At 52.5% G+C, this 24,602-nt stretch overlaps 11 protein-coding genes across 11 annotated transcripts; 5 read left to right on the top strand and 6 right to left on the bottom strand.

Annotated features, from left to right (window-relative positions):
• Positions 1-40: 40 nt before the first annotated feature.
• Positions 41-2,909, bottom strand: HD553DRAFT_307628 (uncharacterized protein). Its single transcript, XM_046179449.1, has 10 exons — positions 2,810-2,909; positions 2,552-2,687; positions 2,133-2,318; positions 1,744-2,054; positions 1,536-1,660; positions 927-1,457; positions 822-837; positions 706-751; positions 512-631; positions 41-433 (listed from the first exon to the last, which is right to left on the bottom strand). The coding sequence occupies exons 1-10, from the start codon at positions 2,825-2,827 to the stop codon at positions 396-398; spliced, it is 1,527 nt and encodes a 508-aa protein (XP_046038615.1). The 5' UTR covers positions 2,828-2,909; the 3' UTR covers positions 41-395.
• A 38-nt stretch (positions 2,910-2,947) lies between these two features.
• HD553DRAFT_307626 (Metalloenzyme, LuxS/M16 peptidase-like protein) lies at positions 2,948-5,320 on the bottom strand. Its single transcript, XM_046179448.1, has 5 exons — positions 4,879-5,320; positions 4,432-4,553; positions 3,470-4,349; positions 3,311-3,381; positions 2,948-3,186 (listed from the first exon to the last, which is right to left on the bottom strand). Exons 1-5 carry the CDS (start codon positions 5,080-5,082, stop codon positions 3,168-3,170), a joined length of 1,296 nt encoding a protein of 431 aa, XP_046038614.1. The 5' UTR covers positions 5,083-5,320; the 3' UTR covers positions 2,948-3,167.
• A 135-nt stretch (positions 5,321-5,455) lies between these two features.
• HD553DRAFT_192018 (ribosomal protein S10) lies at positions 5,456-6,896 on the top strand. Its single transcript, XM_046177027.1, has 3 exons — positions 5,456-5,714; positions 5,797-6,304; positions 6,353-6,896. The coding sequence occupies exons 1-3, from the start codon at positions 5,593-5,595 to the stop codon at positions 6,452-6,454; spliced, it is 732 nt and encodes a 243-aa protein (XP_046038613.1). The 5' UTR covers positions 5,456-5,592; the 3' UTR covers positions 6,455-6,896.
• An 84-nt stretch (positions 6,897-6,980) lies between these two features.
• On the top strand, positions 6,981-11,594 carry HD553DRAFT_307623 (P-loop containing nucleoside triphosphate hydrolase protein). Its single transcript, XM_046179447.1, has 21 exons — positions 6,981-7,105; positions 7,205-7,335; positions 7,414-7,501; positions 7,575-7,668; positions 7,738-7,927; positions 8,003-8,252; positions 8,315-8,344; positions 8,412-8,501; positions 8,563-8,733; positions 8,792-8,943; positions 9,004-9,054; positions 9,124-9,291; positions 9,358-9,471; positions 9,543-9,898; positions 9,962-10,043; positions 10,110-10,176; positions 10,237-10,297; positions 10,366-10,408; positions 10,472-10,564; positions 10,620-10,735; positions 10,791-11,594. The coding sequence occupies exons 1-21, from the start codon at positions 7,045-7,047 to the stop codon at positions 11,506-11,508; spliced, it is 3,126 nt and encodes a 1,041-aa protein (XP_046038612.1). The 5' UTR covers positions 6,981-7,044; the 3' UTR covers positions 11,509-11,594.
• On the bottom strand, positions 11,595-13,045 carry HD553DRAFT_348718 (putative adenyl-nucleotide exchange factor). Its single transcript, XM_046183400.1, has 3 exons — positions 12,551-13,045; positions 12,315-12,470; positions 11,595-12,232 (listed from the first exon to the last, which is right to left on the bottom strand). Exons 1-3 carry the CDS (start codon positions 12,857-12,859, stop codon positions 11,645-11,647), a joined length of 1,053 nt encoding a protein of 350 aa, XP_046038611.1. The 5' UTR covers positions 12,860-13,045; the 3' UTR covers positions 11,595-11,644.
• A 78-nt stretch (positions 13,046-13,123) lies between these two features.
• On the top strand, positions 13,124-14,031 carry HD553DRAFT_307621 (uncharacterized protein). The gene has a single exon (XM_046179446.1). The coding sequence runs from the start codon at positions 13,353-13,355 to the stop codon at positions 13,710-13,712; it is 360 nt and encodes a 119-aa protein (XP_046038610.1). The 5' UTR covers positions 13,124-13,352; the 3' UTR covers positions 13,713-14,031.
• A 281-nt stretch (positions 14,032-14,312) lies between these two features.
• HD553DRAFT_269127 (uncharacterized protein) lies at positions 14,313-16,074 on the top strand (the record flags this gene model as incomplete). The annotated part of the gene is made up of 8 exons (XM_046177603.1): positions 14,313-14,718; positions 14,816-14,969; positions 15,037-15,201; positions 15,292-15,375; positions 15,451-15,533; positions 15,610-15,708; positions 15,793-15,900; positions 15,974-16,074. 8 exons carry the CDS (start codon positions 14,313-14,315, stop codon positions 16,072-16,074), a joined length of 1,200 nt encoding a protein of 399 aa, XP_046038609.1.
• A 33-nt stretch (positions 16,075-16,107) lies between these two features.
• HD553DRAFT_322681 (uncharacterized protein) lies at positions 16,108-16,806 on the bottom strand (the record flags this gene model as incomplete). The annotated part of the gene is made up of 2 exons (XM_046181306.1): positions 16,108-16,150; positions 16,211-16,806. The coding sequence occupies 2 exons, from the start codon at positions 16,804-16,806 to the stop codon at positions 16,108-16,110; spliced, it is 639 nt and encodes a 212-aa protein (XP_046038608.1).
• A 1,241-nt stretch (positions 16,807-18,047) lies between these two features.
• HD553DRAFT_307616 (uncharacterized protein) lies at positions 18,048-19,001 on the bottom strand. Its single transcript, XM_046179445.1, has 2 exons — positions 18,969-19,001; positions 18,048-18,823 (listed from the first exon to the last, which is right to left on the bottom strand). Exon 2 carries the CDS (start codon positions 18,782-18,784, stop codon positions 18,155-18,157), a length of 630 nt encoding a protein of 209 aa, XP_046038607.1. The 5' UTR covers positions 18,785-18,823; positions 18,969-19,001; the 3' UTR covers positions 18,048-18,154.
• Positions 19,002-19,217: 216 nt separating this feature from the next.
• Positions 19,218-19,728, top strand: HD553DRAFT_191871 (uncharacterized protein). Its single transcript, XM_046177025.1, has one exon. The coding sequence runs from the start codon at positions 19,365-19,367 to the stop codon at positions 19,692-19,694; it is 330 nt and encodes a 109-aa protein (XP_046038606.1). The 5' UTR covers positions 19,218-19,364; the 3' UTR covers positions 19,695-19,728.
• Positions 19,729-24,149, bottom strand: HD553DRAFT_191879 (uncharacterized protein). The gene is made up of 5 exons (XM_046177026.1): positions 23,611-24,149; positions 20,940-23,354; positions 20,707-20,875; positions 20,085-20,636; positions 19,729-20,017 (listed from the first exon to the last, which is right to left on the bottom strand). The coding sequence occupies exons 1-5, from the start codon at positions 23,919-23,921 to the stop codon at positions 19,763-19,765; spliced, it is 3,702 nt and encodes a 1,233-aa protein (XP_046038605.1). The 5' UTR covers positions 23,922-24,149; the 3' UTR covers positions 19,729-19,762.
• Between the last annotated feature and the right edge of the window lie 453 nt (positions 24,150-24,602).

The raw sequence follows: 24,602 nt of genomic DNA, 5'->3' as shown, positions 1-24,602 counted from the left end.
TCAAGTATAGGCCCGATGACGCATGCTCTGGGCGAGATTTGACCTGCAACTGGCTAGCCTATTTTGCCGCCAACCCATACATTGCCTCTCCTAAACGTCCAGCCCTCAAGCTAGGTGCGAAACAGCACGGAACTTGGACAAGGCCTTCTGGGTATACATTTAGACATGAGAGACTATGGTCGGGGAAAAGAGGGAAAGGCTGAAGGTATGATGACCTCGGCCTTAGCAAGATTTTGGCACTCATCGATTCGGTGATTGACTGCCCACTCGTGCTCCCGGCAGAGTTCCAATTTATTCTAGGAGGCATTCAGAGGCAAAACGGATCTATTGAATTTTGGCATTATTCCATGATATCCCTCATCATGGGTCGTGATACAAGAACGCGCGATACCTGATCACATGTGAATGGGCTCGTCGTAAGCGGCCATAGCAGCTGCGCACACAAAGGTCATGTCATGTCAGCGACCGAAACTTTCGTAAGATATAACAAGCAGTGCGCTCGACGACTCACCCTCCTTGAATGCTTCCGAAAGGGTAGGGTGGGCGTGACAAGTCCTGCCAATGTCCTCGGCCGATGCACCGTACTCGACGGCAAGGACGGCCTCTCCGATCATCTCACCGGCGTTGGGTCCTGCACGAACGAAAGCGACCAGTCAGCCCTGTGTTCTCCTCGAGCATAGTCCAAGCAAGACCAAGGGAACTCACCGATGATGTGTACTCCCAAGATCTGGTCAGTGTCCTTCTCGGTGATCTATAGTGATTGTCAAGGATCAGCCACAAAATCACGCCTTGATGATGTGCGTAAGTATCGATCCGCTTACGAATTTCACGATACCCCTAACAAAAGCGGGATCAAGCATACGCAATTCCGATCAGCAACGCAATCCGGCTACAACTTCCCTTCGAAACGACATTTGCCGACTCACTCGGAATCCTGGTTGGTCTTTGCTCGCGAGTTGGCGCTGAAGGGGAACTTGCCGACCTTGAACTTGACTCCGGCTGCCTTGAGCTCCTCCTCGTTCTTGCCCACCCAAGCGACCTCGGGGTGGGTGTAGACGACCGAGGGGATGGCGTCATAGTTGACGTGCCCGTGTCCGGTCTTCAAGATCTCGACGGCGGCGATTCCCTCCTCCTCGGCCTTGTGGGCCAACATGGGTCCAAAGGTGGCGTCCCCGATACACTTGATCCCCTTGATGCTCGTGTTGAACTGGTCGTCGATGACGATCCTGCCCTTGTTGTCCATCTCGACGCCAATGTCCTCGAGACCGAGGTTCTTGGTGACGGGTCGTCGACCGATGGCGACGAGGACGACGTCGGCGTCTAAAGTCTCGGCCTTGCCTCCCTTGGCGGACTCGACGTTGAGGAAGACCTTGCCGTCCTTCTTCTCGGCACCAATGACCTTGGTGTTGACCTTGAACTTGAGTCCCTGCTTGGTCAAGATCTTCTGGAAGTTCTTGCTGAAAAGTCCCAGACGCAAGATAAAGGTCAGAACAGTCTTCATAAATCTGTAAGACCCGTGCCCCACTCGCACGTACGCAATCTCAGAGTCCATACCGGCACCGATGGCGCCCATGTACTCGACGACCTGAACCTCGGCTCCCAATCGGGACCAAACCGAACCGAGCTCGAGTCCGATAACACCTCCTCCGATGACGATCATCTACACCAAGCCATCCCCCAAACGATTTTGTCAGTCTCCCTGTAAGACCCAGGACCAGAACGACTATACACAGCAGAACTGACCTTCTTGGGAACCTCCTGCAAGTCCAAAGCCCCGGTCGAGCTGACAATCTGCTTCTCATCAATCTCGATCCCGGGGAAAGGCGTAACCTCGGACCCGGTGGCGATAATGACGTTCTTGGCTTCCAACATCGTCTCCCCACCCTCGGTCAACGCCACGTTCAACTGGGTCGGCGAAGAAAACTTGGCCGTGCCCTTGACGTAGTCGATCTTGTGCTTCTTGAAGAGGTAAGATTCGATACCCGAGGTGAGACCGGTGACGGATGCGTTCTTGGCAGCGAGCATCTTGGGGAGGTTGAGCTTGACGTCGGAGACTGCAGTGTCGCATCCCACCAGAACGATCAGCCTTCCCATTTCCCACATTCACCGATCCAGTGCTAAGTGGGACCCACCGTCAATCCCCCTGTTGGCCAGATCATGCTTGGTCTGGTGGTAGATGTGAGAGTTGTTCAACATGGCCTTGGAAGGGATACATCCCACGTTCAAGCAGGTACCCCCGAGGGCTCCTCGCTTTTCGATGCAGACGGTCTTGTAACCGAGTTGAGCGGCCTTGATGGCGGCGACGTATCCTCCAGGGCCTGATATTGCAATGATGAACCCGATGAGAAGGGGAAAGGTGACGGCCGATGAGAGGAAGAGTGAGTGGAAGGGAGATAGGGGTTACAAGGCGAGATCGACGAGGATGACCAATCCCACATCCAAACGGGGGCGACGATCCAGATCAAGCGCAAAACCAACCAAAGCAAAACAAATCCTGTCAGCCTCCATCTCGATCATATCAACTTGCCCTGCATGGTCAGACACGACGCACCTCCTCCGATGACAGCGACATCGTACGGCTCGGCGGCGGTCGCCAACCCACGTCGGTAAGCGCTCAGACCGGCAGCAACGGCTGATCGGGGTACGACGAGCGTCGAAGCCATTGACGGTCGTACGAGCTGGGTGGTCTGGAGGTTGGCGAGGAGTGGAGTTCAGTATACAGTGAGGATGTTTGCAGAAGAGGCGATCAAGGACGAGACGGAATGCGTTCGACTGCGTCCTCGTCATTCGCCTTTCAAGAATTACTCACGGTTCGGGTGCACAACATGATGAGAGAGGTATGCAAGGAAAGTTTACTTGGGAGAGAGAGAAGGAAGGGGTAGGAGTAGGGAAGAGTAGTTGATGATAGAGAGAGGTCAAAGTTGTCAATATCTCACTCGCCTCGCTGATCGTGAGGATGCATGACCCAAGTTCCGTCAAGCCCATCCCATCGCCCGCGTTTCCCTAAGAGAAAATCTGCATCCGCGGTACAGGAGTTACTCGGCCCAACCACCGTGTCTAAGTGAAATGTGATCCGAAACGCATCTTCATCTGACCATCCCATTCATCTCCTAATCTACTTCAAACTCCAAAGACTTTTTACTACAAGGGATCCCATCTAACGCTCTTTACAGTCCGAGCTCGTCCCTATCGCATTGCAATTCGTGGCGTTATCAATCGAGCGGGAAAGAAAGGAGAGGGGAACGGGTGGGGAGATATCGGTCAGCACGTAACATAGGCAATTAGCCATATCGTAGCGTTGTAGACTTACGCCCAGGGCAAGACGGCCAAGTCACCGACAGCCACTACAGACGGCTTGGACTTCAAGAGGTTCCCAGCGGTCTAATTAATTCCCATCCAAACCACGCGTAATCATCAGCTAACCATTGTTCGCTTCTCTGAGAACCCCCCTAAGATCTAGTAAACTGACCTTGCTCAAAGTCTCGGCCGAGACGCTCGAAAAGTCCTTGACCTCGACCTCCTTTCCGCTAAAGATCCCCGGCGCATAAGCAGCCAAGAGCCCCTCCTTGTTATCCAGCGCGTTGGCCGCCTTGAACTTGGCCGCAGCGACGGCCCTCGTGACGGCCTCTGCGTCCATACCGCTCGACGAAGCGAGACCCTTGAGGGTGTTGACGACCTCTTTGGCGAGCTCCTTGACGCCCTCCGAGGTAGGGGCGGTGATCGAGACGCCGACGAGCGCGGCGTCAGAGTAAGGGAGGTGGAAGCTCTGGATCTTGCTTCCCGGGACCTTGGAAGCGGCCTGAGCGAGGGGGGTGGTACCCGGGACCCACTTGAGGGCGGAAGCACCTCCGACGAGCTCGGGGATGACGTTCAGCTCCGGGGTGATCTCGGTCGTACCGAAGGCGATGACCATGGTAGGTTGTCCGCCCGAGTGAGCGTCGATAGGGACTCGCTGTTCACCCCCGTAGTACTTGCTGCCGGTGGAAGACAAGCTCGATCCGGTCGACGACGACGACGAAGCACCTCCGAAAGCCTTGCCGACGGCCTCGCTCAAAGCCTCGGTCGAGATACCAGTTCCAAACACGGCAATGTTGCTCTTGGCGAAAGCCTTGCTAGCGTACTCCTTGACGTCCTGGACACCGAGGGGAGAGTGGGGCGAGGCGAACAACGAGTTTCCGAGTCCTCGTCGGAAAGCGACGTGGTGAGCCAGGTCGAGGGCGAGGGTGGAAGGAGTGGCCATAGCGTTCAAGGTCTCGGATTGGAGGGTGGGCATGACGAGCTCGGAAAACTCGTGAGGGTGGTATTTCGAAGCCGACAGGACGGAAGCGAGCACCTTGACAAAGTGGTCCCTATCAATGCGAGATCGAGCATTCAGCACATGTCACCGGAACCCGGTCGTATCGCATCCCCCGCGGCCTTTGTCGAACTCACTGGTCTCCCCTCAAAAACTCGGCGTTCAAGAACAAGTGCTCCCTGCTCAAACCCGATGAAAGCACACCTCCGTAGAGCTCGGCTTCACGGACAATCTTGAGGGACGAGGCGTTCGAGGTGGCCTGTCATGGAATTAAGAGGTACAAGAGAGTTGTTCAGGTTAGCCTGTCGTAATTTATAGCGGAGAAGGACTGCGGGAGAGAGGTGCGTGTGTGGTGTAGGAACGGGTTATGTTCTCGGTCGATCTCCTGGTATCGTGTCCTTGATTTCTCGTTGAGCTGCAAGGTAGGTGTCGTTCGATCTCGATCTCCCTAGTCGATCATGACCTTCAACATTCCGGTTCCGGCCAGCCCCCTATATCTTCCTGTAGAACGCGCCGACTTCCAACCAACTCCACACACAACTCTTTCCCACACCAACCTCTCCCCTCGCAAACTCGCAACTCACCTTGAAAGCAAAGTTCTTCAAAGCGTGCGCGACACCGGGCAAGGTCTCGTACCTGCTACCGGCCTTGACGACGACGCTGATCGAGGTGGTAGGCTGACCGAGATCGACACCGGCGACCTTGACACCTGCCGAGTCTGCGACCGAGGTGGCATAAGTCCTGGTCGAGTTGACGACGTTGCGGAGGGCTCGAGAACGGGCAAACATTATGATGCTGTTTGTTGCTGTATTCGGTGGTCCGGGTTCTTTTTGAAGGAGGGTGGAGGAGACGGAGAAGAGGCGAGAAGAGAGAGCGTGTGTGGGAGATGCGTCTATATGCCTCGAAGCCTGATAGCGGTGTTCTAACAACCGAGAGTTTGCTCAAGCAAAGTCAAGGAATGATCGACTATGTCGCCCATCGAACTCGACCTTTTCGGTTGATTTCGATTCGCGAGGACGATTTGGCTCAGAGACTGACACGTTTCCACTACACCCTACACCAGCTGCTAGCGAGCGTTCCGTTCCGCGGATGAAGGGGCGACCCAGGCCAATCAACAGGAATCTCTCCGGGGCAGACATGTGTGTACGTAAAGGTCACGGCATCGAAACCGACCCGGGGCGAGCTCGAAAGTTCAACATCGACTTCGACATCGGAGCGAGTTGAACATGATCCAGACACGAGTCATTCCACTACAAAGCTAGGATCCCGTCGCATAGTCTCTAGATCTCCTACCCATAATGTCCGTCTCAAGAACTGTCCTAGGACTAGCCACTTCATCGGTCAGGGCAGCGGGAGTGGTACCGCGAGCAGCCGCAGCTGGATGGGTCGGAAAGATGGGTGTGGATAGGTCATTCTCCTCGTAAGTCGGAACGGTTACCTATACGAGGAGACATGAGCCTTTGAAACTCACTTCGATGTCGTATGATCCCCGCTATACTCAGGTCCAGTCGATGTGGTGAGGTCAATGCGGAATCATCTACCTCCAGTTTCGCATCAGCATCAACACCGCCCGCCCGAACCCAATCTTCATCGAGTTCGAAATCATCCATCTCCCGGCAAGACTCTCTCACCGGCCTCCCTCCCGTCCTCCCTCGACCTCACGGCATCCAAGTCGCTCAGATCAAGCTCTACTCGCATACCGCAGAACCTCTCGAACGGTTCTCGCATTTCGCCCTCCACACCGCTCATTCACTCAACATCCCCGCTTCCCGTCCAGCTTCCCTTCCCATGACCCGGTCCCTGTATACCGTGCCCAAATCCCCCTTCGTACACAAAAAGGCTCAGGAAAACTTTGAATCGCGGAAATACACCAAGGTCATCGTCCTCTACGACGCCCACCCTCGGGTGGTAGACATGTACCTGCGATACCTCACCCAAAACTCTATCGCTGGGGTAGGGATGAAGGTGAAGACGCACGAATTCCTCGAACTCGGTGTCGGGAAGGGAGAGGTCGAGGGCGTCTTGAAGCGGTTCGGCAGGGGGGCTGGGGAGGAAGAGGTCTTGAAGCAGGTCGAGGGGCTCAAGAGGGATCTCGGGGAGGACGTCAAGGTCGACAAGGGAGAGAGTGGGGAGGGAGTGGATGCTCAGAAGAAGGAATAGAACAGGGTAGAATTTGGTCAAGGGGTGGAGCCTTGGTGGTGCCGCGGGCTGTTATATCATATCGCATTGGATCTACCGCGTTCGTTATTGGGCATGCTCTGCCAGAGTAGATGCAGGTTTTCCTTCGACGAGGAAGACCACCAGCTTCTGATCAGCCGTCGCTTTGCCTCAACAAGGCAGAATGAAGACAGAGATTGGGAAGTTGAAGCAATCGGGCCAGTGCATGCCAGATCATACGCCACCGAATCGTCTTGGAGCTTGAAGGCGAAGGTGGAGCGCTCCACAAAGATCAACCATGCTTTCTATCTCATGTCCTATTCCACGTTCGTTGCGTCTAGTAGCCAGTAATAGCTTGGCAGTGAGGTAATTGGTATATCGGCATTGTCTTTATGGTTTAGGACTGAGCGAGCTTAGCGTAGACTCTACGTCAACCGGATTCGAGACGTCGATCGATCGATGATGATGATTCTGTTTACAATTGCAACTCCTTAATTTCAGACCTTATACCTTGTCGAGCCTCGGTATATTCCACTCGAACACGTAGAATCGTTGCTTGTACCTAGAACCCTGGATCTCGTCAGCTATTAAACATGGAAGAAGATGGCCCCGATCTGTCCTATCTGGACAGCCTCAACCCAGCTCAACTGCAGGGTAAGACGACCGGAACCACGACCACATAACAAACAAACAGCTCACAGCAACTTGTCCTCCCGCACATGCCTGCCTTGATATGATCTGGATTGTTTGCAGCGGTAACCTACCCGAAAGATAACCCTCTCCAAATATTGGCTGGTCCGGGATCGGGAAAGACCAGAGTGCTCACGGCCAGGGTCGCTTACCTCGTGCATTACTGGGGATTGAAGCCGTATGAGATCACCGCTGTGAGCTATAACCAGGGACCCAGACTGCGTAACGTTCTTGATATAGTATTGATGTTTGTTTCTGAACTCTGACGACAGGTCACTTTCACGAACAAGGCAGCGCAGGAGATGAGGAAAAGGTTGAACGTACTGTTAGGATCTGGTACCGCGTCTCGGCTCATTCTAGGTGAATACCCAACTATCGTCGTTTTACGATCAGGTTGACCTTGTACTGATAGTATCGACTGGGCATCTTTCAGGTACTTTCCATGCTACTTGTGCGGGTTATCTGCGAAAACACGGACAGGTCATCGGTTTACCGAATAATTTCGCTATTATGGATGCTGAGGATGCGTAAGTCTTAGCGAGACCCTAACATATACCAACAATCGTATTGACTTGCCTACCCTGCTCGTATGCTAGCAAGAAAGTGATATCAGGCCTGCTCAAACCGATGTCTGCCGACCTCAAATCCCGGTATATTTCGCTAAAGGATGGGCAGGTCATGAGCGAGATCTCGAAAGCAAAGGCACAGGAGGAATCTCCGGAACGTTTACGAGCGAGAGCAAAGGCGTTGGGCAGCAAAGGCGAGATCTTGTCGATCATCGCTGATGTAAGTCACCCACGTAGCATTAGGACAGGACCGAAGGAGCTCACCTGCAATATAACTTCAATATCCCCCTTCTAGATCTACCAAAAGTACGAGGAGACATTACGGTCGGCCGATTCTCTCGACTTCGACGACCTCTTGGTATTCGGCCTCAAGCTCTTCCGAGCCGCCCCGAAGATCCTCGAGGACTGCAAACACATCCTCGTGGACGAGTTTCAGGACACCAATACCACTCAATACGAGCTGATGAAGCTGTTCTGCAAGTCGTATAAGTGTGTGACGGTCGTAGGGGACCCGGATCAGAGCATCTACGGTTGGCGTTCAGCTAGTGAGTCAATCTATGACCAGTCTGAGTAGGGATGGTTGACCAATTATGCCCGACTCCTGTAGATATCGAGAACCTAGATCATATGAAGCGAGGTGAGCATCTTTTAATGATAGCGGGGAACCTGATTTTGATGTTTAGGGCGGTCGTCTGTACTTCCAGATTTCCCTACAACCGATGCCGTTCACTTGGAAGAGAACTATCGATCGACTGGGGCAATTTTGGCGGCCTCGTTGGCAGTGGTCCGGCAAGGTCAGTCATGGTTCTACTCTGCAAAACATCGTACGGTGCTAATGGTATGACACCCGAGCAGACAAGAAACGCGCGAACAAGGGACTCTTCACTTCCCATGGTACTGGATATCCTGTCACGCTCAGAAGCCATTCCGACCCAGAAAAAGAGGCTCACTACATCGCCGATGAGATCAGGCGGTTGATCGCACATTCGGGAAACATGCTTGGTCATGACGATTTCGCCATCTTACGTGAGCATAATTCGATGGTTCAGCTGGACGAGGCTCATAGCGTCTTGTTCTGAAACAGTCCGGTATAACGCTCTTTCCAGACCAATTGAATTGGAACTACAAAAACAGCAGATTCCATCTCGGCTCATCGGTGGTCACAAGTTCTTTGAGCGAGTCGAGGTCAAGGATCTGTTGGCATACCTGCAGTTGGTGGACAATCCAAACTACTATGTGAGCATAGAATGGCTTATCTGAAAGGAAGTACTGGCTGATGTGCTTCTGCCCCTGCAGCCGGCGTTCGCGCGTGTTGTAAACGTGCCGAAGCGCTCCATAGGCGACAAGGTCAGCTTCATCTCACTATCTTTAGGACTAGCACGGTGTCTAATGGCAGGTACAAAATGACTACGACAGTCTATCGAAGACATACAAGCACAAGCGAGAAAGCAGAGCATCACAAGCATGGAGCTGTGCGAAAGAATTGTGGATGGCGAAACTGTTGCTGGTCTCAGAGCAGGTATCAAGAAGAACCTCGTCCCTTTCGTCAAAGCTGTACGAGAACTGAGAGTACATGCCAAGAAGGTGAGGCGGAAACAGCGGAGTCACGTCCCTTTGAGTCTTTGTTGATACGAAAACGACTTATTCTAGGGAACGGATGTCGCCGAGTTGATCAAACTCTTGATTGAAAAGATCAGCTACGAAGATCATCTGCGCAAGACGCAGGAAGACTTCGACTCCAGGTGGGAAAACGTACAGGAATTGGTAAGCTCTGGTCGGGTTGAAAGGCACACGCAGAGCGCTAATCTCCAGTACGGATTGGCGCCGAAACACAGATATCGTACGCGGTCATTGTGGCAAACGAGCAGTCCAATGCTCTACAGTTGCCGGACGTCGAGCTGGAAGGGTTTGTGTCCGCCAAAACCGTAGTGATCGAAGAAGAGGAAGACGTGAAGCCGGTCCTGCACCCCATTTTCAGTCGATCGGTCAGCTCGTCGAGTAGCGAAGCCAAACCGACAGTCAAGAAGAACAGCAACACGAAACAAACCAAAGCCAGAAAGGAACACGTGTTTGAGGTGGCAGACCCTGGCTTGGAGCTGGAATACGACGAGGAAGATGAGGATTTTGTTCTACTCGATAACATTGATAAGCAGCCGACAACCGAGGCTATCTCTGGTGGTATCGATGTGAGGTAAGTGATTGAGCTATTATTTCCTGCGAACGAGTGTGACTGATTCATTTCCCGATACTCTAGGCATACTCCACTGAGAGTCTTTTTGGAAGCATCGATGTTGTCCACAGATACTGAAAGCAAAGATGATGCCAATAATACTCCTGTAGGTGGTTCAGCCTCCGTTACGACTTCATCATCCGAAATCTTGACACTACTAGCATCGCCACAGAAAGTCACGATCACGACAGTACACGGCGCCAAAGGCCTCGAATGGCCTGTGGTCTTTCTACCATGTCGTCAGTACTCGAATGGATATCGCTCCAACATCGTCAGCGGCTAATTACAGATTTGCGTAGTGGAGGATGGGACATATCCATTCTACCGTAGCACAGAAGAGGACGAGATTCGGGAAGAAAGGTTCGCAACGAATGACGGGATACCGATTTGTACCTTGTGAAGCTGAAGCGGCGGTGCTGTTTTGACAGGCGTCTGCTTTACGTCGCAATGACGCGAGCTCAAGCTGCTCTGGTAAGTTGGCCGTCGAATCTCGAGTTGGTAGATCTCTTCTGATGACGTTGCATGTTCGCCCAGGTGCTAAGCCATTCCGCAAGGCGTATGCTCGGAGGTCAATACCAGGACAGGACACTGAGTCCTTTCGTCGTCGACGCTCAGAAAACGTCTCCTGTAAGCACGATCCATGAAATGCGCCCTAACGATTTATTGATTTCAGATGCAACAGGTTATGTTCAAGTCCCAGGGACCAGCCTTGTCGGATCAAAACAGAGACCTGTTCTCCACGCTGCTCGGTAGATCGCCAGTGTTGCCGGAAGACGCTCAGGCAGCGATTCGAGCATAGTGGGTTCCGCTCGGCTAATGACCGTCGGATCTTTCGCTGACGACCCTAATATAGCATGCCAACAGAGCCGCCACAGTCCGGCAAAGCCTTCCGTGGCGGAACCGATCAAATGTTCTGGTTCAACAGTCATAAGAAAGAAAGCAGAGCCACAGAATACTGGTCGTCAGAACAGGACGAGTATGCTTTGCCACCCATGCAAGGGGATGCCGCACGCAAAGCCATGGCCGTGCCCACGGAGGAACGCTTCGAACCCCACGGAACCGGTTTCATGTCAGCCCGAAGTCGGCTGTTGGACAATGTGGCTGCACGACTAGGCGACAACCCTCGATTCTCGACACCGACACCTAGTACAGACAAGCCACGGAATTATCGAACTTCGTCTGCGACCGGCACCTCTCTCAGGGCAAAGATGGAGTATGATGAGAAAGTCAGCCTCGATTTCGGTCAAGGTGGCGATATGACCGCGGCAGGTGGCAGTTCCAAGACCGACTTTAAAAACGCCAACAAGCAATCGCTGAATGCAATGAAAAATGTCGGGCTGCCACCCCCTATCACGAGCCTTTGGAAAGAAGAACCTACCGGCGGCCCTTCAATCGGGGTCAACAACTTTCAGAGCGCTTCTTCAAGCTCTCTAGCTATGATGAAGAACTTGGGAATCCCCGAACCCAGCGCCAATGCTGACCCAGTACGGAAGGCTGGAAGTGGCAACAAACGGCTAGGCGTAGGACGAACGATGGCGCCTTGGGGTGCCAAGAAGCCTCGAAACGATTGAGATGAGCTTACGAAATGAAACGACCCTCATGATCGCCACGAATGTTCCAGTGTAAATCTACGATTACGGTATCGCATCACAACGCATCGTGAATTTGCTGTATTGTCATCATACTATTACAAACGCCTCTTGAAATCTATGCACCAAGAATCGCCAACGCCTCATCCGCCTCAGATTCGCTAAGACCGACGTTGTCCAAACCTCCCTCGGCGCCCCGCCAGTTCTTGATGACCTGGACCAGAGCGGTCTTGTTCTCCCCATTCAGACCACCGTTCCTGGCAGCGCTCATCAACGCTGCAAACGATTTCTCCTGCAAATCCCAATCGGGCTCTGCATCACCGTCCGCTCCGACAGGTAGAGGATCCGTCAACGAAGAGACGAGACCGTCGATGATCCCGTTACTCGTCATGCCATCCAACATCCTCTTCATCCCATCCTCCCCCGCCTGAGTCTCCGCCGACTGGATGATCAAGGCGTTGAGCAGGAAAGCGATCTTCCGCCTGATCGTCATCTCCGGATCTCGGAGCCCTTCTCTTAGGATGATCCATCCTCGATTACTGTCGTTCGAGAGGAGGTCGCCGGCGCCCGGCCAGTTCTTCAGGGAAGAGGAGAGGCAGTAGACGGCTTTAGCTCGAGTCTGAGGGGAGATCTTGACAGTGGAGGTGGACGGGTGGATGGAGGAGATTAGGGAGAAGATCTTTGGTAGAGGGTCTTTGTCGAGGAACTATCGAGATTCGCACAGGCAGCAATGACAATCAGTATAGGATATCTTGACCATACTCGTTCATGGTCTAAGAATAACTCACAGCCTTCTGAGCGGTCAAGTTGTTCTGGATAGCCGTCCCGCTGATCCAACAAGCGTGGCAGATGACGGGATCTTGCGAGGATTCGAGCAGAGTCATGATCTTTGGCCACATTTGCATGTTTTCGATGTTGTTGGCGTTGTCGATCATCTCGACGAGCTATCCGAGGTAGAGGCGAGTGACAAAGATGAGATAAGCTCCATGTCATCTTGCTTCATCAACTGGATGTTGAGTCTCACCATCTCAAAATCGTCCAACGCAAACACCCGCTCGTTCACATCGTTCTTCTCGTCTAGAGCGATGTTGAGCTTTTCCCGCATGACTACCGCGTCGCTCTTTCCCATAATATGATCCAACATGTCCGAAGTCAAGTCCGACCTGGGCTTAGGCGTAGGAGCCGGTCCTGCAGTGGACGGAGCGAGCTGGACTTCCGGGCCGGATGACTCATTATCAGACGGGTGGAGAGCTGCTCGAGGTGCTCTGGATCGGTTTGAGGTATCCGTGTTGGCGATGGACCAGGTGAGGAGGGATTTCAGGGGATCGGCCATTTTTTACGAGTCGCGAACTGATAGATTCGGGGATGAAAAGTTCAGCTATTCGTCTAGCGTCTAGATTGCTATGGCCGATACTATGGATGATGTAGTACGCAGTACGTAGTATGTAGTATGTAGTAGCTGACGCATGTACAGATGATACCTTTGGATGGTTGAAATCGATTTTTTGCCTGAACATTCGAGCAAGTCCCCGATGTCAAGGGAGTGACCGAGGCAAACGAGAAATTGCGTAATCAAATCGAGTGACGTAAGGCTCAAATAGGTCACGTGATTTGTCGCTTCAGCAGATACGTTGAACCCGGGCATGCGGACCTTTCGAAGTCGAGTCATACCTACTTGCGATCACTTACTTCTGGCCTTTATTGCTGTGAATGACCCTCCATATGGAGAGGATGTGCAGCTCGTGACTATAATATAAGCGCCTTGATGTGCACTCACGAGCACGACCTGAATCAGACCCTCGGTTCCCGCACAACCTGCACCTACGATGACTCCCGAACAACTCTTGCCATCACTCGAACCGCCTTACTACGCCGTCATCTTCGTCTCCCGTCGAACGCAAGACGACCCAGAAGGCTACTCTGAAGCCAGTCAACGCATCTCAGACCTAGCCGCGCAACAACCAGGCTACCTAGGCGTGCACAGTTCTTCCTCGGTCGACCCTACGACGGGGAACGTTTCCGGTATCACAGTGTCTTATTGGAAGACCGAGAGGGATATCAAGAATTGGAAAGCTGTATCCGAGCATCGAGCGGCACAGCAGAAGGGGAAGGAGAAGTGGTATGATCGGTATTCGACACAGGTTTGCAAGGTCGAGCGGCATTACGAGGGGGAGAAAGGGAGGTGAAGAAAGCTGCAGCGAAGATCGGAACCCAGGACGGGGATATGCGTTGGGGAGCCAGTCCGTCTTCGAGCAGAGGTATAATTCTTTGACATAGGACGCATTGTGAATATCATAGTCACGGACTACTTGGCATGACTGTGCGCTGTGCGAGCATGTGAATTCCCAACGTATCTGTCGCTCAAGAAGAACAACGTTGTCCGGGAGGTATATCCATCACGTGATCGTCGAGATATCGGCTACATCCGTGTGGGTGTGCACTTTTGATTCCGCAGGTGACGTAGAGATGCCCCCGATGTTGATTGACCATCTTTCCGTGTTGGCCGCATCTGTATCGCAAATGGGTCTGATGTATACCTGCCCCGAACCATCAGCTACATAAGCTTGTGAGCTTCAACAACTGTCTACAAGCCTCCGAGAGCTCGCAGTAGCTCGTCTTGTCTGGGTGGCACTCCCAAAGCTTCGACGAACGCTGCCACTCCCGGCAGATCTGGGTGCAACGCAAAAATGTATATATAGCTATGGCAGCATCGCAACTGCTACTCCTTCATTTATCGACCTTGAAACTCTGCAAATCGTGCTCCTTATGGACAAGACTTACTTGCAATGACGGGGACACCACCACTACGCCTACATACCACTACCTTTGATCATCCTTTACATAAACGCTTCTTTTACCCGACGACGGGGATCGCTCGATATCGTCTCGATGCAAACAATAACACCATCAGAAAGGGCACGACGAACCAGAGCTCTTATGAAAGCCCTAGACAAACGGGTACCGGGCGCTTAGAATACAATTCCAGGAAGGCGAGAAAAGCTCGACTTGCCCTCAAGACTCATCACATCCAGCATCATCCCGACGGTTCCGATAAGCCGTCGACCTCGCCTGCAAATGTTACCGTCAGGGTGGACTCGGTCCGATCGGAATTCAAGCCACATTTGAAGCTGGATATAACGTTCTGGCTAGCGGTGACATTCGTATTGGGCAGTTGTGTATGGGTGGTGAACGGTAAGTCAGATCGAGTTGTATGAAGCTCATCTTATTGCGAGCTGAATGCTGATTATGTTATTTACGTATCCTCCACGTTTTGCCCTCTTTCTATTAGGGTTCACCGTCCTCCTACCTCTTTACCTTGGACGCATCGAAAACTCTGAGAACCTGACCTCGACCTACTTCAAGACCGCTGCAGCTCAAGCTTTCGTCGGTGGAGTAATCTTTGAGGTCGGAAGTTACTTGATGGTGGTGGAAGCGTTGAACAGGTGAGAAAATGCTGTCCGACCTATGTCAAGGTTGCGTTTGCGAGTGCTCATTATGAAAACGGTCAAGAGGTCAAGAGACCGGGTTCGGAGCGGCTGTAGTCCATCTGCTACAGTCCGGTCACCCCACTCCTTCTCGATCTCGTTCGTCACTCAAGGATCACGATTCGAATGCTCTTGAAAAGAGTCATACAGAGTTAATCGGAGTGCATCCGGGTCGGAAGAGATTCATCTGGTGGTACGTATTGCTGTTGGCTGTGCGAGATCAGAGTGTTTATCGAGGTCGTTTCATGAGCTGATATGATCCCTTCGACGATATCCGCAGGGGGAAACCGTTATGGAGAGACTTGGGGTATGATGCCGCTCTCATCCAATTGATCGCAGCGACGGTTTTCTTGGTATCCACCATGTGAGTTCACAAGTCTCTTCATCACGCTTCGCCTGTGCTGTATTTCGTTGCAAAAGCTGAAACGCATTTCTGCAGAACGGGACTACCAGGCGTAATCCCTGGCTTTCCAAGTTCCGGCAACGCCGCCATCGTCAAGGTATTCTTCTGGACGCCTCAAGGTGAGAAAAGAACACCTGCACACTCTTCTGACCCGAGCTCAACATTGACGACTGGTATCTGATATGATGTCTATAGTGGTTGGCGGGACTGGCTTTATCATCTCCGCTCTCTTCCTCATGATCGAGACACAGAAAAAATGGTGGTTACCGAACTTGACGGACCTAGGATGGCATAGTGAGTGTCATCAACTGGATATCTCGTTTCACGTGGACGGCGAGTGACTAGTTCTGATGACATTGTGGTAACCCCGCTTGTCAGTCAGTTTCTGGAACCTGGTCGGAGGTGTCGGGTTTACGCTCTGTGGGGCGATGGGGTACAACACGGACGAGAGATGGGTGGATAATAGCGCGATATCTACGTTCTGGGGTAAGCTCAGGATTCAGTCCGATTCATGACCTCTAGCAGTCCAATAGGCTGATCAAACGGATCGCGGGTACAGGGTCGTGGGCTTTTTTGATAGGGAGCGTCATGCAGTTGTACGAAGCGGTGTGGAGAGAACCGGAAGTTGGGGATTTGGGGCATGATGTGAGCAAATCATAAATATTTTATGGATGAACTAAGTTGTGCTAGGGGTTATACACGGTCAGCGCCGACAATATAATAGTAGGTACAAATACTGTACGACGCCATAAAAGCTTCAACAATGGCACGTTCAGAGAATCCGACTAAACATTACATATCCAAGACGAATTCGCACACGAATTCTGAGCCATCATAATAGAAATCCCATTTGGTGCATCCTACGCGATTTCGACCCAACTGCTTGGAGACGACATGATTGGGACCAATCGCTTTGCTGTATGTCTCGAGATTGCTACACGCTTTGGTCTGTTCTGGTGTCGTGTCCACGGGACGTCCGACCCGAAGGCCTTGCTGCATGCTCCGGCCGACCTGTTGATGCTCGTGCTGGAAGTGATAGCAAGCTGAGTAGGGCGTGAACCTGAAACGATGAAACTCGCCTATTTCTCCTCGCTTGATTTCGACCCAGAACCGTTCAATGAAGGTATTCAGAATTACTTCTATGTCCTGTCGGGCTTGCGAAACAATTTCAGTGAGGTTGCTTTGACAATCCTGCGAAGATCTGGCCTCCCTATTCAGCCTCTGTTCAAGTCTCCTGAGATCTTCGATATCCCTCGGTGTACCATACTTCACCACATTGCAGGCTAAGGACTCGAGTGCGGCTGCAGTAGGGGAACTGGACTTTGTAGTAACGCTGATATGATCGACAAAGGTACCAGTGTTCTCAGGTATGGTGGAGAAATATTCGGACATGATAACGGCACAAATCCGACAATGTAAGGGCAGTCCAGTTTGGCGTTACGAGATATCACCAAACAATATTGTAAACCGATCAGCAACCTCAGTTTAAGCAGCTACAGTCTTATAGGGACTATTATAGGAGCTTATCAATTTTTTTTTTCCAAGCCTGGAATGAAAGGAGTCACGTTCCGATAAGCTGTGGGCTCACTGACAGCATTAGGTGATGAGCTATCTAGCTCCAGATTGTGTCCCCCGGTCGTATATCAAAGATTGGAAAACAAAGGAATTACATAGATAAGCGAAAACTAGCAGCAAGTACTGGAATCTAGCCGAGATTCCAAAGCCCCGTGACCTGAACCCCCAGTTCCCGCTCAACGTGGCGCGCCGCATGCTAATTCCTCAGTCAGCTAACCGGAATCGGCCAGGCGGAAGATGGGACTCTAAGACCTTTCCTATCTTGGCGACTGGGCGAAACAACTTCGCAGGTCGCAATCTGTTTGATTTCTCCTGCTGCAGCTCATACAGTGCAGCTGAGTGTTTGGATTGAAGCTGTCGCAAATCGACGAAAATCTCCCTATATAAAATCCCTCAACCCAGAATAAAAATGGGAAATATCACTAGCTCAGAGACGTCTCCGTTACAATTCACCATCTCGAGCTAGACTATATTACCAGGTAGAGATCGCTGGGACTGCTGGGATGGAGCTTGACTACAACGAGGTTATACACTGGTTAGACAACTACTTCAACAGGCGCACCAAAAGGTTTGCCCGTTACAAAACCTGGAATATATTGTTGATTGAACCGCATGGGTGCTGGGATCTTTGGTATTTATTCCGCCGCCATGGTCTCTCATTATCATATGAGCTGAAACATGGTGATCTTACTTTTTGGTACCGCCCCTGGTATGATTCGTTTCAAAGACATGGTTTTCGGATAGGACGCAGTTTGCCCCTACCACGAAATCCAGCCTCGCGTTCTCCTCACTTTTATCTGCACTATTCCTTGGCCGACAAGCCACTATCATCAATATGTATTCCCTATCCCGATCAGTTGCTAATTGCGGGTGCTCTCAAGCGCACTGGTCGCGAACATATAATCAGCTGCGATCGTCATCATACAGTATATCGAACTCAGCTTCGCGCTACTTTGCAGCGTGATTCAATGCGTTTGGGGCAGCCTTAAGCATGTCGGGTGACGAAACTTATCGATCGGATTCCCTTCGCAAGGTGACCCCGGCTTAGTTCTCCTCCTAGAAGCTTAGACGATAAGTGTTCGTTGTGGATCATCGTACTAGTACACCGAGAAATAACATATGAAAAACTTTCTATAGACCGATTTCTGCAGACCTTCCCCGGCTGTTAACACTTCTTTTTGACTCTATAACATCCTGCCCTTGACTGCGTGACTTCACAGATCCATTCGGCTGTATTGTCCCCGTTCGACCTCACTTTCCATTCGCTAAAACTCATTTTCGGCCCATCATCCCACCTCCTGTATATGGCAACTTTACTGATATCTCCCCCATACGAAGTCAAACTACGGGCGATATCTTGCTGGAAAGGATTCATCAAGTTGATAGCTGGAGTGACTGCAGTTTGGCCGGTCCAATAGGAAGTGTGTCGGAAGTTCACTCCTTGAGAATCGAAGACGAATTCGTGTTGTATACGTCTGAACTCGAGTTTTTCGCTTGGCTCAAACGAATCTTGGAATCTGTCTAGGAATTTACCTAGTAGTGATTCCCTAGCATCCGCCGCTGGCTCCAAAACGGGTGCGAAAGCGCCCGCTCGGAATGGTCTTGAACCAAGGGTCTGGGACGGACTGAATGGATTCGCCGTGCTGAGAGATCGGTACATCCCGTCGTGGTGCCCGATATCGTCGGTGAAGGGCGACATGGACTCGTTAACTCCAGACTCTGACCAGTCTCGCAGATGATGATCGGTAGGATCGTTGCATGTAGGGTTGGATGTCGAGACTGTTTGTTGAGACATTCTGGAGGGCGCACGGAGTCAAATGACGATGTGTCTGCGCTGATTGAGACTTGTCAGATATCGGCGTATTGCATAGCATCTGCTACTTTATAGCTGCATAGCTGCAGGTTGGGCTCTATGTCGGTCATGGGATGAAAGGAGGTTAGCCTCTACCCAGCTGCTCCCTTGCCGATTTGCCTACCACAGTTGATTGACGTCACATGATCTCTAAGTCGACATCCCTTTGAGGGCACATCAGTAACAATGATGCAACCTTACCACCATCGAGTCAAGCGGACGCTCGCACGCAAGCTGCTAGCTCTCCTTTAATCCAAGCGTAATCCCTGACTCCGTCCTCCCCCCCCTCCCAACTACTGTACCCTTTCAGCCTGACGAGAATGTACGCAAGCCGATCTCGCGCAATCGATAACGAAACAACGATCAAAAAGACCTGCTCACTCAACCTTTTCGATGCATCTCCCCTTCATACTGGCACCTTGCTACAAGCATAACCAAAGATTCAAACAAGCACAATCTACAAAAACTCCGTCATCGAGACATTCAGGATGAATGAGCCGTTCAGGGAGAAAGAAGTTTCATCATGCTCCCTTGGACGCCTTCACATCTTGTTGGTTTCACTTACCTTGTCATTCTCTTTCATCTCTTGAACTCAGATTTCCCTCTGGCCCTCTTGACTTTCTCCCTCTCTGTTTGTCCTCAACGGATAATCCCTCTCGATCCGCTTCGGTCGGGTCAGCGCTTGCTGTCTCTTCAGCCTCCGCTGTTGATTCTTCTTTGCGTCGCAGCCCATAATTTGATCGAAAGCAGCGATGAGTCGCACAACAAGTATTATCTCGAGCCGTGTGGTCTATTCGCTTTGCATATAAGCGGAACGGGGTACATAAGTAGGTTGGCAGGTATATCGAAGTGACATATGATTATGAAGAGGTTCGAAGTGCAACGGCCCCGCGGTTGGATCGGGGCGATATACGGGGGTCGTTATTCTGATGCGGGTTGCAAATGCCGGTATTCGTCCCTTGCCTCGCCAGCAACAGCGTTCCATCCGGTATGCGCTATCCGAGTTGTCTTCCTGATGAGCAAGTTCGCGAAGTGGACGACTTGCCACCATGAGGCGGTGGGTGCAAGAGGGGTCATGGCTTGTGCGTCCTGTGAGACATGAGGGTGATGGTATTCCGCTTCGAGTTCAGCTTCTATCTCGGCTGGTGGTGCGGTGTCGATGGTGCCCGATCGCGACTGCAAGCAAGAGCATACGATTGTCAGCTTGAGCTGGTCTTACAACAGGCCATCACATAGGACTCACCTTGAACAATGCCGGGATCAAGCTGATCAGACTTAGCACCACCATCTTAGCGATCAATGCTGGGTCCTGGACCAAGCTGGCGATACTCTGCCCGGCGTTCGGATCGGTATCCCCATTGCCAGGATCTTTGGGCAGAGCCAATTGCCCCAAAATATCACCGACCGAAGCTGTGACGTAACTCCAGCTGGCGCTCCCCGCCGCCGTCGTCAAAAGGAAAGTCAACCAGCTGACGCCGACAACACCACAGGCGACATTCATCCCGCTCCAGGGAACAAGACCCATAGCGCGCATAATCAGCAGCCGTCGCCAAACCCCACCCTCTGCAGCAGCCGAGGGTTTTCGGACGGCCTGGTAAGGACCAATTGAAGGAGCAGGCTCGGCGTTGCCCTTGATGGCGGATCGAACGATGGCCAGCGGTTTAGGGAAGAGCAACGCGATCAAGGGTGCCAGCGGGCGGGAGAGCATGTATGCTCCGAGTGACCCGAACGAGGTGATCACGGTCAAGAGGATGAGCGCGGGAATAGGCGACAAGAGCGAGCCGACGAGGATGTTCTATAGCGTCTCAAGCGGGTCAGAGTCTGGTTCAAGATCGAAACGGGTAGCAAAAGCCGTTGCGACTCACCAGGATCAACGCTCCGGGAATACTCCAAGAGTGTTTCCACATCCCCGTGATCATCAACACGCAAACGGTATGCCACCATCCCCGTGAGCTCGACGACATGTACGCTCGAATCTCGGCCGAGAGGATCTGAAGGTCAGACACCTTTTTGGGCAGCGAATGTAACGAGGTTCTGAAGCGATGTACGAGGAGTCAGAATCACCGTTCGCGGTGAGGCAAGGCAATGCGCTACTCACATTGGCATGCTCTTGATCCCGAAAGCAACCAAGCCAAAACTCGCGAAGAACACAATTCCCATCAAACCCAGTGTCCACCCCAACTCCCCCACAACCTGCCTGAACGCCGTGTTCATCCCGACGGCCGTATCGTCTGCGTCTAGTTTAGGGAGTAACAACGAATCGCTCCTCCCCCTTGCTAGCCTCTCGGCCTTGGCTTCTGGGCTAGAAAATCCTCCCGAGTGTTTCATGACATAGGCCTCACTCTGACCCTTGTTTGATGTGCCTGCTAGGTAATCCTTGACCCGCCAGAGCGATGCCGCGAACCCATGGCTACCCGCTGCAGCTCCCGGTCTTCGCCTTTCGAACAACGAGCTAGACGTCCGGCCGGCTGCTGGTCGAGCTTGTAGTCCCGAGAGGGACGCGCGTGATAGCGCTGGCGTAGGCAAAGTATCGCCTCCGCGTGATGATCCGCTCGCCTCTTGCGATGCGTACGGTTCGAGGAAAAAGTACGAGCCTCCATCGGGCCGTCGAGACGAAGATCCGCCCGTCCGGGTTGACCTCGCGCCGCCACTTCGAGCCGCATCCGCCCCCTCATCGTCGCTAGGTTCCCGGCTCAATCCCTTTTCGGAATCCGTATCTTCCAAGCTTCTCCGTTTACCCATCGAGATCCACGATCGGGTCTGCCTCTGTTGGTCCGTCTCATTGTCGTCCTCGTCGGCGGCGTAGTCGTGATGAGAAACCGAAGAGTACCTCGCCGACTTGGAGAGGTTGAACCCGACGGCCTTGCTGAGACCTTGTATGACCCCTCCAATGACGTTGAACCCGGAATTGCCGGCGTTGTCTTCCTCGTTGGGGATGCTCCCGCGGGGCGTGATGGGATAACTCGCCGTGCGATCTACCGTCGACACCGACCCTTCACCTTCGGTCGTACTAGCGATCGTGCTCAAGCTCGTTCGACCTGGCGGTGGGCTCAGGACGAGCGCTCTAGCTGGAGGCGGGCCGTCCAGGTCGAGGTCCAGTTCAGGGGAAGAGGGTTGCGAACCCGACTCTTCCATGATCCTCGGCTCTAATGATGGTGAAGGGGAGAACCGTTGGAACCCCCTGGACCGACCTGGAGAGACCTTTGACAGCCCCAAACTGTTCGTACCCCCAACATCTTCCGGTCCGACAGGTAAGGTAGGCAAAATGTCATCCTTCATCCCTCCTGGCAAAGCCAACGCGGAGCCTGACCCGGGCGACCTAACATTCGGCGCCGAAGTCCGCCTCGTCAAGCCCAACCTCGTCGGCGCGGGACTCGAAGAAGACCCCCCGCCCAGAGTCTCGTTCGACGTCGGGTCATACGGTCTTGAATGCCTCGCGTGCAGATCGACCACTTCCGGGTGTTTTGCTATACTCGTGCTCCTCGACCGAGTCACCGTCGTTCCCGCTGCAACAATCGTTGAGTTCGACCCGCTCGACTTGTTCTCAATCCCAGCCGACTCGTCCCTGGACGGCCGTCGTTGCTGTAAATGAGCATACCGTTCGTCTTCAAACTCGCCTATCCGATCCAACAAGATCGACGGAGCTCGTCTTTCCGGCGTATAGTTCGGGTTCGAACCTTCCGCATGATGCGTGCTCGTCCGTGCGATCCCCGCTAGATGTGACGGTCGACCGAGGACGGAAGAGACGCTCTTGCTAGCCGGCCTGTTACCCCGTCGACCGGTAGGTTTAGGTTGTGATTGTGATTGTGATGACGAAGATGGTGCGGACATCCTGCTTGACGAGGAAGACGAAGCTTGAGCGTTTTCGTGATGGAGATCCATATCGTGATCGTGATCGTGATCGTCTTCCAACGGTACACCCTCAAGATGTATCGATATGGCAGGCACGTCCCTAACCGAAGCCGACCGATGAGGTCTAGGTTTGCTCTTCGCCCTAAGATTCGAGCTCGAAGGCGAGGTCGAAGATGAAGGCGATAATGGGGGCCCAAGTTGTATATCTTCACGAAGAGGCGAGAGCAAATTCGTCGACCCCGTAGAGGAGCCTGTTTGAACTTCCTTTGATGCCAATGTCGACTTTGATGTCGATGACAACGCCAACGTTGGTGCTGTCGCCAATGCTGATATCGTAGACAGAGATGAAGAAGACGAAGCTCGTCTAGCTAGAGATCCTCGTCCGAGCTTGCTTGACCTGGGCAACTTCGTTGTTAAAGTCGGGTCCGTAGACGTAGTCGAGGCAGAGATCAAAGGGCTCAGAGTATTGCGCGGAGAATTTCTCGTTATAAGACGTTCTTGCAATGTATCCGAATCCTCATCCTTCTCCTGATTCAGAGCTAAACTCTTTGATTCACGCTTGGGTGTAGTAGTGAGGTCGGAGGTGATCGTCGACGATATAGTGGTATAAGGGAGTACCAGATCGTCTTGAAGCGAGGTCGAACCGATAAAGGACTTTCCCCTGAAGCCCATCCGATCCAGGTCGAGAGTCCCGTCGGAGTAAACGGAATAGGTAGGTTCGTTCGGGGTAGAACAGGGGTTGGTCAATCGGATTCGGGGAGTAAAGGAAGGTTTCAAAGGACGATCGACGTTATCGGTTTCGTATCGTTCAAGTCGAAGTTATAGCACGAGTCGCAAAGTTCACGAAGAAGGCGACGATCAGCCGATCTGCACTGCAGCGATCCTCAACCAGCACCCGCCGACAAACGAGAGCTCACCTCGATCTAGCCTGAGTCAAACTGGGACGATGTAGAGAACCTCCAATAAATGCAGAACTCGAACCTCTCTCCAAGCCTGGTCGATTTGGCTGATCTGAAGTAGTAGTAGTGCTATTATTATTTGTGGTAGCAGTACTAGTGCTACTGATCGTGGTCCGGCGTCCTAATCGAGGACGATCTAGATCTTCGGGTCGACTTCCGTCTTCCGGGTCGATCGTCGAGGTCAAAGCCGAGTCGAGATTGGAGGACGAGGTCGAATCTTTCGATAATGTCGTATTCCGACGGGGTCCGCTGGGTCGAGACGAGGACATCGTGATGTTGCTCGATGCTCGATGTTGATGATTATGATAATTGTTGATGAGTAGTAGGTAGGTCGGAGGACAGGGATCGGTTACAGGATGTCTCTCGGTAAGACATCTACTAGAAGGACGGGCTTGGGGAAAGAGAAGGGGATATGATGAAGGATCAGTCAAAGGACCCCCCTACTTTCGGGCGGCGGAGGCGAGGCCGGAGATGTTTCGCTAGCGTCGTACTTGGACCTTGATCCGCAGGAGCAGAGGTCGACGGCAGATGCGGCAGACCAGGTCCAACGGTTTGCAAGCCTGCCTGGTACAAGTTGATCCCCGATACCCGGGGGCGGCCGTAGGGGAGACGAGGTTGCAAGTTGTCTGGGGGAAGAGGAGAGCTGCGTAGGTCCTTGATCGCGTGCACGCTCTCTGCTGATCTGCTGCTCGATAATCGAGATTACGCGACGGTTCGGCGACCACGGCGGAGTTTGATGATCAAAAGAGGCTGGCGGCGGCAGCCTATTCTTACGCTAGATCGGGCCTGGATTCATCATCCATCATCCTACTCTACCTTCCTATCACGATCGTGGACCAACACACTACGACTCAACCTTTTGACCTACAATTGCACCAAATACAATCCACCTTCTCGCAACATGTCCCATGTCACACAGCTTCGACGACCTCGAGACCTCCAACGATCTC

The sequence above is a fragment of the Filobasidium floriforme genome, assembly GCF_021052385.1.
Source record: "Filobasidium floriforme strain CBS 6241 chromosome Unknown HD553scaffold_5, whole genome shotgun sequence".
Lineage (NCBI taxonomy): Eukaryota > Fungi > Basidiomycota > Tremellomycetes > Filobasidiales > Filobasidiaceae > Filobasidium > Filobasidium floriforme.
The sequence above is the reverse complement of the archived record's forward strand: the minus strand, read 5'-3'. Positions and strand labels throughout refer to the sequence as shown.